Below are 12,719 nucleotides of genomic sequence, written 5' to 3'. Positions count from 1 at the left end.
ATCTGGCATAATTAGTTTTCCCAACATTCACAAGAAGAATTTATTCGAAAAAATACAGAAGCACCATCCATGTGCTGTCCATCTTTTGCCGCAGGATTTCAGTCTGTCGGATATTTTTCTTGGACGGAAGTGATTTCTTGGTTGTCCCTATGTAACAAGGCGGTAGCCCAAAACTCGTCACTTCACTTCTCAGAAGGAGATGGTTAGGATCTAGAAAACTGTTCACCCATAATTTTCCTATCAAAAATGTTCTTTTTTTATTTTCAGTGCAAGGTGATGGTGATTGCCTACCTCTTGAAGGTTACCAGTGGTAACACAAGAAGATAAAGATTTCAAGCCCAGTTAGATTGTCAGTGTAGCGCAGGTGAAGCTGTGAAAGAGTCCTGCTAAAACCACTAACACAAAACATGTTCGATTTCTTCACATTTTTTGCGTAGAATTGTACTTGCAACAAATGAAAACGCACCAGTGTACGCTTTTATGACAAAAACCAACAACTGAAACTTTGGTTCACTGCTTTTGATCACAAGGATGCTTCTGTCAGTCATGTGCATTGCTCTGTTAGCTGAGGCAGGACAACATTGTAACGCTGTTAACTGAAATGTTTAGAAGAAATCAATGCATGGATGTGCCAAATTTTTCTTCAATTGAATAAAAACAAAACTAAAGTAATAATCTTTGGACCAATAGAGGAGAGATCAAAAGTTAACACACAGCTTCAGCTGCTTCAGCTAGAAACCTCTGATCAGGCCTAAAATCTGGGAGTAGTGATGGACTCAGACCTGAACCTCCAAAAGCATCTAAAGACAATTACAAGGTCAGCTTTCTATCACCTGAAGAACATTTCCAGGATTAAAGGACTAATGTCTCAGCATGATCTGGAAAAACTAATCCATGCGTTTATTTTTAGTCGAATTGATTACTGCAACGGTGTTTTTACAGGTCTGCCTAAAAAGTGGATCAGATAGCTGCAGCTGATCCAGAACGCTGCTGCCCGTGTCCTCACTAAGACTAAGAACGTAAAGAACATGGACCTGGTTCTAAAGTCCTTACACTGGCTCCCTGTATCTCAGAGAATATACTTTAAAATACTTCTGTTAATCTATAAATCCCTGAATAGCTTGGCATCTAAATACATCACAGACTTGTTATCAGTGCATCAACCCTCCAGACCACTCAGGTTGTCTGGCTCCAGCCTCTGCATACTGTTAAAGATTGGGTTTACCGGCCTGCTGCTACATGTCTTATTGAAAACCTATCTTACCCCGGTTCCAGATTTGGCCGCAAGTGAGAAAACATTAATCAGAGGTAGAACAGTTTAATATGAATATTTAATTCATAGAAATTAAATATGGAGACAGAGTTTACATTACCAATCAAGATGATTTTCACCGCGCGGTCGCAAAGTCTGTCTGAAGTAAGTCTTACCAAGACATTCCTTTTTATCAACTTTAGAACTCCTCCTGCAAGCTCAAGGGGAGGATGATTGACCCCCAATGTGCCTTGCCTAACAAGCTTGTCAAAAATCAACTTCATAAAACAGAACCAGTGCATTTTGGGGCAGAAACAATAGAAATACGCTAAATTATAGCGAAAATGTCTTGCCCCATCTCATGTGTTGATTTGTTGAACGGGCTTTCAAATGTCAGTACGTCATGATTTAGTGCATGTTTTAATAATTTTCTCCTGCTGCTGTTATGAAAGAAAACAAACCACTACACGTTTTATACGTCGGTATAAATGTTTTGAAGAGTCGCCCCCATCCAGGCCTTCATGGGTTTAGCTCCTGGCTTGTTAGTTGGGTGTTCCTGCTCTTTGTGAGTGTTTACATGTTTTCATTAGAATCCTACTCATTATGCCTTCTTACAGGGATCACCAGTCTGTTAGCCAACGGTGTCTACACATCTGCTTTCCCCCTGCATGATGTGAGTATCAACATCACATTTCATCTCTGATGTTCCCGGGCCACCTCCCTCCTGCGGGCCTTCAGCCATCTTTGCAGAAGGATGATGAGGAAAAACTGCTTCATGGAGTATTTTATAATTGTTACCACAAAGTAATAGCTTGATTTGCTATTTTTGATTTTGTTTTGATAATTCTGTTTACATATAGCCTGTTTCAATTTTAGCTTAAAGTCTAACTCTTGTACTGAATGTATGCCAGATGCATTCAGATAGTCACGAGTAACGAAATGTATATTATATGTGAATTATGTGTGGCGTTTGGAAGTAATTTCGATAAAACTTGCTGTATAAGCGAAAAAGCCCGAACATTCTTCAATCGGGCTGTTTCGGAATGTGATGTCACAAACAGAACTAGTACCGTGCATCCAGCTGCTAACACTACGACTTTTGCTACCAATTTATTAAATTTAATTAATAACTCTTACTCTACATACAGAAAAATTATAAAAAAAATGTCTGATACATCTACAAACTCCACCTCAAGCATTGGCGACTCCGATACCGAATATATCTACGAAGAAACGAAGTTTGAAAAAGGTGAACCTGAGGACACTATTTCTAACGCTGCCCAACACGTAGAGCCCATGCTCCATTGAAAGTACCCCTCAAAATCCTCACTCGTGAAGTGTGAATTGCATAAAACACTTTTGTCACTGCCGGCAATCCAGCCCTTTCGCGTTTCTTTTACGAATTTATCCCATTTCTTTCGGACCTTTTGATCCACCGGCCAAGTATGTAGCGCTACTTTCTGGCCGGCACTAGACAGCGGTGAAGTTGGTTTGACATTGGACATTCAAGCTCCGCGGAGTCAGCGGAGCACTCTTAAGAAACAAAAATAAAATCAGATTTGTTGACGGTCCCACCGCGTATGAGAAAATCAGAGTCCATCAACCGTGAGCTAGATCCTGCTGACTCAGCGGAGCTTGAATGTCCAATATCAAACCAACTTCACCGCGGTCTGCACTACAGCCACTAACTACACACCTAGAAGGCATTTTATTGTGGACTTAGTGCAGCGATTTTTTTTTTTAAATTTATTTTTTAATTTATTTATTTTGTTATTTTTTTTTTTAATATACATACATGTATGCAAACCCTCTGGCATGAGTCTGTGAAAAAGGATTAATAGAACAAAAGCACCGAAACAATCCTTAGTGAACAATGTTTGTTTTAACCTACCGGGCGGGTCGTCCTCTCTGCTGAAGCGCTGTGTCCCCGACTCCGCTTTCTCATGTTACACAAACATGTCTGAACGTCCATCCATCCATTTTCTGACCCGCTTAATCCCTCATAGGGTCGCGGGGGTTGCTGGTGTCTATGTCCCGATATAAAATAATTGTAGCCGTCCAGTGGTTTCATGCTTTCATGCTCTCTCGTGTGTACTGCCTGGCGTGTTTATAAGGCAGCTGTATATGTCGCCGTACGAAACCCTTGGCCAGCATTTCACAGACTCGCTCCGTCCCTTCAGGCTTTTGCTGTATAAATCTGGCAATCTGATACCATCAACTATCAACTTACTCTTGAAACGATCTTGTGATATGTTATCCAAAGAAGAACAATACGTCAAGAACTCGTCAGTTTTCTTCCAGTCCGGCACGCATGCGTGAAAAACACGGATGAAAATAGCAGTGAACTGGTCTATAAGCAACACTACAGCCATCAACTACGTACCTAGAAGGCATTTTACTGTGGACTTAGTTTGGCGATTTTTTTTTTTTTTTTTTTTTTTTTTTTTTTTTTTTTTTTTTTTTTTTTTTTTTTTTTTTTTTAAAGCGCTTGCTCAAAGTAGACGTGGATCAGCAGATTTGGTGTGTGAAAGATGATACTGGAAAACATCCATATATCCTTGTTCGCCGTACCGGTTGTACAACGTAAACGCCTGTGTGTTTCTATGCAAGTTCGCTGCGCGCATTCTCGGTGTTCTTGAACTGACATCACACGTCGTAAATGGCCCGATCGTAAACGAAGGCAGCACTCAAACACGGAATACCATAATGGGTGTAAAAATGCGCAATATTTCATATTTAAACTTAATTTGAACACTTTTGATACATGAATATTCAAAGTTTACCTTGCTCTGGAAGTTATTCAACGGTTTTCAGGATTTTTTTCAGTCCAAGAGTTAGACTTTAAGGTCTTTAATGGTAACAGTTTTGATTACTGTTGCGCCGATGCCATTTTTTGGCCCCCGATACCAATACCTGGCTGTGCAGTATTAGCCCATACTGATACCATCTGTTTGAAATTGGTGTGTGTGTGTGTGTGTGTGTGTGTGTGTGTGTGTGCGTGTGTGTGTGTGTGTGGTGTGTGTGTGTGTGTGTGTGTGTGTGTGTGTGTGTGTGTGTGTGTATGAAGAACTGCATACTACTTAGGGTAGTAGAACTTTTTTATTGCCTACCTGGAATGAGTGACAATAGTTGAATAAACTTCGCAAAGGCCAAAATAGTGCAACATTCGTGAAATTATAACATGTATAATAGTAGTGCAACAGTAAGACAGTAAAATTACATTAATAATTGAATAATCTCTTTTAAACCCTGAATTTTGGCTCTCAAATGCCAAAATAGTGCAACTTTCATGAACTTATATAACATGTAAAATACTAGTTGGGAGAGAGAAGGCTGCGTTCAAGTGACATACAAACATCAAAATGGTATCGTGCCCTATTTGTTGGTACTCACCGATACCACCATTTTAGTGCTAGATCGGGGCCCCGTCCCATACTGGTATCGCTATCAGTGCAACACTAGTTTTGATTATGCATTATTTTTAGCCAGCTCCACAGTCATCAGAAACCCGGTTGAAGTTCTGTAGAAAAGACATGGCGCTACAAAGACTTGGTGAAACCAAAGCCCGTACTTTCCTGCCATGTTCAACATATTATTTACACCTCGCAGTTAACCGTAAGGTCTACACTTGGAATGTGGGGTCAAACAATATTGCCCTGATCCACCTAGGCTGGTCATTCCAAAGCTGTACCCACTATGATTTTGTTTGATTCCATTGTCCCAGCTGCATGCTTTTAAAGCGCACACAGCCTTTGGGCTGACTCGAACAATGTTAAAGGACAAAGTGATCAGTATTGGAGGCTTTTGTGGTTGCATGTTTCTTGTTAAGTGATTATCTTAAAGGGGCTCAAGATGCCACTCTTTGCTGTTGTTCTCCAACAGTGAGCTTTTAGATCTTTTTTTGTTTTGTTTGGGATACCCGTACCGTCGTTCTGACGTTGCATGGCAGCAAGTCAAGCTTGTGTCCCCATTCAGCCTCATTTGAAAAAGTTTCAGTTGGTTTAAACCTGGTTTAAAGTGCTGACTGTAGACACTGGCAAGTTCTGAGCAGTAATTATCTTGGCAGTTATTTACTCGGCTATGGAGTATGTATCCCTTACATGAAGAGCACGTTTTCATGTTTCTGGTTTTGAAGAGTGTATTGGAAATGGTTCACCCTCTATTTCGATACCTCAGGAAAGTAATGGATTACTAATGAGTTCCTATTACCAGATTCTTTCCAAGACTCCCAGAGGTGGACTTGGAATGCGGTGTCGAATGAACCCCTCTGACCTGAACCTGAACCTTTGTCCATTTAACAAAGCGTTTGCATGAATGTGTCGAACTCTCAACTTTAGCAGAAATTACATAATAAAATGCTTACCATGTGTCGCTGATTCTCTGAAATTAAACCGTCTCAATTATAAAATAACAGGATGTGGTTATTTGATTTATTGTGAAAGAGTCTGTTCAATGTTCTTGACGTAATTATCTTGACATTATTTAAAAAAACTAGTTTTACGCAAAGAAAACTATCAAGTAGACATTTAAACAGGTTACATTTTTAGTTGTGCATTTCTTTTAGCAAATGCACCCGTGATGATGAGGTTGTGCTAAAATCAACTTTGTTTTACAGGGAGATGTTGAGGGGGATGGTGGAAAACCTAATGACAGACAGGTAAGTGGAAGTCTGAGTTAACCCTAACCTAAATACAGAGCACAGCAAGGCAGCTATAGCAGTTGCTTGTTGCTAAATGTAAAATCCACTATGGGGAAAAAAATCATTTTAAACTTTCCATAAATAAGGGGTTTGGGTGAGAGTTCAGTGTGCTGTCTTTTGTGACTTTAGGTAAGTTCAGATCACTTTCATAGAAAAACCCTAAGAGCTAAAGAGCAGAATAGAAATATCAATAAAATATAAAATGAAGCTGGTCTATCTACGTAAAGAGCCTATAAAGGTTTGCATATTTCTGAGCCCATTTCTCCTCCTATAGAAGAATAAACAGTTGGAAATTAGAGCTCATGGATTAGAAGTCACCTCCACCCATGCTAAAGCTCTCCTTCTATAATTATATTGTAGGCCGTGTGTCACTAAGGCAACAGCTTAATAACCCTCTTCTGTTCTTCTCAAGCGACAGAAAAGCATTACTTTGATGCATCATCTCACCAAGCTTTTGATGGAATGTAGGAACAGGAGGGTGGAGAGTTCTTGTTGGGTTTTTTTTCTCTCTCAGTCTGCCATTGAAGCACTTCACTGGGCTGCTGCTCGCTAATAAAACAACTTAATTTGTCACTTGTTGCTTTGCCTGTAGATAGTGTGTAATTATGTGTGAAAATGCTCCATCGTTCCCTCCAAGTGACTTGTGATATTCGCCAACTAGTAGTGGGATCAGAACATGTCCACAGTGTACTGCTGCCAGCTCCCTTACATCCAGCCTGGCTGGAGCTAGGACGACCATTCTTGTCCGGTCTCTCACTGCATGGAGCTTGTATCACATGGAAGGTGGAAAGTCTGTTGCTCTAAAGCAGTTTTATCATGACATGCTGTAGGTAGGTTAGGCCTTGGCAGCAGATTGTTCCAACCTTACATGATCACATACTATTAGTAAAGCTACCTATAAAGCAATTATTGGTTTTAATGACTACTTTGATGAAATTTGTTAGGGTTGGAAATACGGGTCAATTACTACAAAGTCCAGACATGCCACAGCGTGTCAGTGAAGGGGGGATGTTTGAACCACCACACGGCGTCTAGTGTTATATGGTAATGAGTTTTGGACTTTATTGCCAGGCAAGGAAGGCCTGGTAATAAAAGGTTTCTGTTTTCACTACATGGAGACGGAAACAACACAAGTAGTCCTCTGTGACTAACTGGCTATTGGCTAATGGTGAGGAAGTAAACATTTAGCTGTGGGTGGGCAATCTTCAGAATCATCTGGTTTATCGGTTCTATTTGTTTCCAACTTCTAAGATTTCATAGGCCACCAATGTTGTTCCTGGGTGTCTTCTGTACTGTGTAAATACTATTTTACCGCTGCATTAAAGCTGTTAGTTGGACAATTACTTTATAGGTACAGTAGTCATTTTAGTAGAAGATATTGGAGAGTGGATTGCCTTGTAGTGTAAAACCTGTTTGAGAATTAGAGCAATTAGGGAGGCAAAGAATTAGACATTCATCCTAGAGTTTCTTCTCGCAAACTGCAAAACGTACCTCAACAGTGACCACCAGAGGACCAGATGTAATAGTGCGTCCCACATTATTTTAAAGAAACTTTTTTTACATACTTTTGATTTAGAACAAGACCAAAAATAATAAGATTAAATGTAATTTTACATATGTTTATCAAAATTCCACTCACCCTCTTGCAGATATATTTATATATAACATATTTGCTCTTTAGCCTTGGATTGTCTGAAGTGTTGGTTGTCTTGCCAAACTAAGTTGTTAAAAAAAATCATTGTGTGTCTTAACAGTCAACTTCTTTCCGTGTGCTGCTCAACTCTCGCCATCTTTAGAAATCTTCCAGTAATTACTGATTCTGACTTCTTCCCCTAGTTGCTGTTCGAGGAGTGGGCCAGCTACAGTGTTTTCTACAAGTACCAGCCTATTGGACTGATCAGGTCAGATCCTTTATTTTAATCCATTAGCTACAGGGTAATTTCCCTGTTAACTCAGCTACACCTGGTTCTCTGGAGCCACCAGGACCTGCAGTCACCAACTGGACAGAAATAAGTCCCAGACAGATCTAACAAAAGTAGCAGTTATTGAGTCAGAGCAAAGTGCTACAACTATGTGGCTATAACCGCGGTCTGACGGGTTCCACATGATCGCAAAGGTAGTGGATCCAAAGACAGGTTTGGCAGCATGTAAAGGGTGTTGTATTCCAAATAATCTGTAAGCAAAACATTTTTTAAGTCTGACTTGATGAAGTGAACAATGACTGGAGGCCTTTTGGAACATTGATGCATCTTTCCCCAGGAAGTACTTTGGAGAAAAGGTTGGCCTCTATTTTGCCTGGTTGGGTGTCTACACACAGATGCTCATTCCTGCCGCCATTGTTGGAGTCATTGTATTCCTTTATGGCTGTGCCACTGTTGACGACAACATCCCGAGGTACACTGCACACGTTCACAGTCCTGTTCTGATTTCAAAAACTTTGGGCTAATAATCAGTTTTCAGCTTCAGTTTTCGCTCTGTTGTCCTTCATTCATACAATTCCTTCCCTTTTAAAGATGTGATACAAACCTAGGGATTGTAACCAGAGTCTCGTTTAGTTCTGTTAATCTGATTTGTGATCTCAATCACTCAGTCTGTCTGTCTGCATCATCCTCACATTTTTCTAGGAGTGGCTATGTAAAACGAGTTGCCACAGTGAAAACATCTTGCAGAGCAGTCTGAGTCTCTGCAAATACCAAGCCTAGACCACACCCTGAGGAAACGTTTCCCAAGACAGAATGCTCAAGTCTGTAGTTTATTGCCACATGCAGTCATTTACAAACATGCATGTTTAGAGCATGTTGGCTAATGTTGGGCAAGGTTAGGAGAATTAAGGGGAATTAAGGTTTGAGAAATCATTGGAGACACACACACATGCACTGAGGGAGCTCATTGTAAGGCTGGATGGGTGTGTCAGATAAGAGGTAATCCCTTGCAGGGTTTTCACCTCCTGTGTGACGGTTCATGCCGACAGCTTTCTGTGCACACTGTTTACTGCAGCCTTTTTGTGAGAACTGTTGTTTAAACCCTGTAGCCTGTAGCCACGCAGTAGACGACACCTGCTGGAAATAATAAATATTTCATGTGAGAAGAAACATGGAAAATCATTGGTTTGGTTTAGTTTTGTTGTTTTGGTTGTTGTTTTTTAATCCCCTCTGCTAATACCACTCACCCCCTCAGCATTTTTTTAAAACCAATCATTTGTTCTGCTGTTTTTCTGACCATAACCCAGATTTTCCATCTGTGTGTTTGTTAGCATGGAGATCTGTGATCCCAGGAACAACATTACCATGTGTCCGCTGTGTGACCAGGTCTGCAGCTACTGGAAGCTGGTGACAGCATGTGGCACTGCTAGAGCCAGCCACCTGTTTGACAACCCAGCAACGGTTTTCTTCTCCGTCTTCATGGCCCTTTGGGGTAAGTCTGTCAATTAGTCATTCTATTGTCCCTGCAGCATGGAAAGTGGCCAAAATTACCCCAATTTTCAAATCTGGTAACAAAGTAGATAAGAATTATATACCAGTAAGTACATTGCTTGTCATATCCAAAATCATTGAAAACTGGATCAGTAAACAATTGAAAAATCATCTAAATAAGGGTCACAGTGCACTCCATGGAATGCATTTTTTTTTATTCGCATTATCCAACTGAAACGGCAATAAATGTTTGTTTGTTTTTTCTTGAAAAAGTCCAAATGTTCTTTTAGATACTTGTCCTCTCGTTGGTGCGGTTCTTCTTGATTTGAAAAGAGTGTTCGATACAGTTGATCACCCAAATATTATTGTCAAGATCAGCAGTTCCCAAACTTTTTTAACCCCGCACCCCCGTCCATGTCCCAGCCCCCGGTTGACACACCCCCAATCTTAAAAATAAATAAATAATAATAATAATAATAATAATAATAATAATAATAATAATAATAATAATAATAATAATAATAATAATAATAATAATAATAATAACTGCAGTTACAACACAACTGTCATAACAAAGGTTATGGAAATAAAATGAGAACATCATTTAAATAAATTGCAATAAAGTTTACACACAAACATCCACAGCAGGATACTGAGGATTTTCAGGTGCAGTGGTGGCTCAGCCTGGAGCCAGAGAAAAAAAAGACACTCAGGTCGGCCATACCTTCACAGACAACCTGAAACGTCTCTAAAGCAGAGATCATCCTGGTGGATTCATGGACTAAAACTCTGATGATCTACCTGTGTGTGTGTGTGTGTGTGTTCTCACTGTGTTTATTTAATGTAGCAGCTTCTAAATCTGAGTCTGACTCCGATTTACACAGCAAAACACAAACACAAAGAAGTTTGAGAGTCTGATTACAGTGAGATGATTTACTTTACAGCTTCAAAAAAGGGAGTTGTAAAGGGGTTATAGGTTGAGCGGTACAGAGTAACAATGACAGTGCTCCATAAGCTGTTATTAATCAGAGAATAAAAAGTTATTTTCTGATTTGTTTCACAGAGGTTACATTCAGCAGGTAAACACTCCCATGGTAACACACCTCAGCTCCCTGCAACCCCCACCACCGGTTGCCGGTTTCCATGTTCCTGTCTGAATAGCCGGCTAAAACCAGCTCTTTAAAATGAACTGCACTGTCTGAATCACAATAAAAGTATTACAGATCTATGCGTGAGCGGAGTCAAGATTTGCCGTCTACCACCAATTTTCCCAGCAGCAACAGTGGTGGCGGCAGCGGATATGCACATCAGTGCTGGTGTGGTTCAGAGTCAAAGCGCTATGGGCAGCGCTGTGTAGGTGCTGTGCGATCGATACAGAGACCGAGTCACTCTATTTAATGTCGTAAATAAACTTTCGGCTCAAATTAAATTTTTCCTCTGCTGACGTAAAAGACGTAAATTCAGGAGAGAGAAAGGGTGTCATGTTCTGATTCTCGCTTGTTTTATTCTCCCTGATCTGATTTCAGCCAATTGAGCATATTTGCCAGAATTATTGAAGCAGAGACCACAAGCCATGTGTGCATATACAGCACAATGTGTGTATTTCATCCTAAAATGCAGCATAGAAGATTTCTCTTAAATAAATACATTTTCGTGTGAATACTGCAACGTTCCGTTATGACACCCAAGCACCAGACCGATTACCTGACTCCGCCAGATAGATTTGCTCCGCATATCCATCTGGAAACCTTCCGTTGAAGTAATTTGGGAAGGGGCGAAATACTGGTTAGCTGATTGGCCTATGTGGTGATAGACGGGGCCAAATGAACCAATCAGATTTACGTTACGAGCGACGACGAAAACACAACCACAGCCAAGCTACTCTTGCTGCTGCAGGTAAAGGCTCGTTAGCTCAGCAAAGAAATACTCTGTAATTTCCGATTAAACTTGCTCGATAGCCACGCTAACGCTAGTTTCATCGGCTGAAGCTGCCATGTTTCTTAGACTGAACTGTCGCGGCTTCTCGTTGCGTCACACCTCAATCCGCCTCAAAGCCCAACGCTGATTGGACGTTCGTTTGGTGAACGGCTCCAAATTTTCTTTAACGGAGAGTAGCCAGACTGATCTGCGAGTGAAACATTGAAGCTCGCGAGATCAGGATGTCTCACGAGGCTACCAGACCGAGGTTTGCTGCTAACACTTATGTAGGACGAACAGAATGGGATAGCTTTTACCCCTCCAGTCCCCGAACCACTACTCTTCCTCCCAGAAGCCGCACATTTCTTCCGGTATAAACCCAAAACAAACTTAAAGGAACAGTAAGTGTGCAAGAGCACTTAGCAATAAAATCAAATACGGATCATTACAATAATTTTTTATTCATTGATTAAATTAATATTTTTGATTTTAATTTTTACAAAGGAAATGTTTATTTTACATGTCTTTTTGTTGGGTGAAAATACTGTCAAACATTTTTCATCTCGTGCACCTCCCAGTGGCAACTCACGCCACACTTTGGGAGTCCCTGATCTAGATTAACAAAATTAAATTTCTCCGACCAAGCAACCCTTTTAGGTAATCATATCTCTCAAATAGAACCCATTTGTTGTGTCTCAGTAGTATCAAATCCCTATTTCTTGATTGTCAAGTGTACTTGGACCTCTTTTATTTTCATTATATATTAATGATTTACCGAATGTTTGCAAAAACCTTAATATCATGTTGTATGCAGATTATGCTGTAATTTTTACAAAACACAAAGTCTGACACTGAAGTCTCAAAAAAGCTAACATCAACAATCACATGAGTGGCTTTTCAAATCATGTTTTTTACTGAACCTTAAAAAAACAGTCCGCATGTTATTTTAAATGTCCATCTGCAAAGTCTTGTCTACATGTCTTGTTGAAAGGAGAGAAGCTCCAGTTTGTAAATACATTAAATATTTTGGAGTTCCCTTGGACTCTATCAATTAAAAAAAAATAAAGAATGGGAATTTTTATATTCATAACTTCAGACATATCATTGCCAGAAAAGTTTTCTAAAATGTTTCTTCATTGCATGAATTCTTCGCATTTTGAATACTGTATCCCTTACTGGTCACTGACAAACTTGTCAACCAATAAGGTTGAAAAGAGAACAAGAAAAAAATAGAATCACTATTCAAAAATGTTTAAAAGTATTTGATAGAAAACCTCTGTCCTTTCATCATTTCATTCTCCAAAAGTACGTATTCTTGTTTTGCAAATTTTACAAAATTTGAAATGCTTTGCCTGTTCAATATTTAAGGCTCTAAATGGACTCGCTCCACCACCTCTAGGACAGTTAAGGTAAAATCCAACACTAGTGGAAAGGTAAC

General features: G+C 39.9%; 1 protein-coding gene across 1 annotated transcript in view; it reads left to right on the top strand.

Moving 5' to 3' along the window:
* The window catches only part of ano1a (anoctamin 1, calcium activated chloride channel a), a gene marked incomplete in the record, with an annotated part of 57,173 nt that overhangs the window by 35,224 nt on the left and 9,230 nt on the right, over positions 1 to 12,719 (top strand). Inside the window, 5 exon segments of the mRNA XM_036140545.1 lie at positions 1,870 to 1,925; positions 5,868 to 5,909; positions 7,788 to 7,852; positions 8,211 to 8,345; positions 9,205 to 9,365. Of these exon segments, the coding sequence (XP_035996438.1) occupies positions 1,870 to 1,925; positions 5,868 to 5,909; positions 7,788 to 7,852; positions 8,211 to 8,345; positions 9,205 to 9,365 (459 nt within the window).

This window comes from Fundulus heteroclitus, chromosome 8 (genome assembly GCF_011125445.2).
Source record: "Fundulus heteroclitus isolate FHET01 chromosome 8, MU-UCD_Fhet_4.1, whole genome shotgun sequence".
NCBI classification, from domain to species: domain Eukaryota; kingdom Metazoa; phylum Chordata; class Actinopteri; order Cyprinodontiformes; family Fundulidae; genus Fundulus; species Fundulus heteroclitus.
This window is presented reverse-complemented; position numbering and strand designations above follow the sequence as displayed.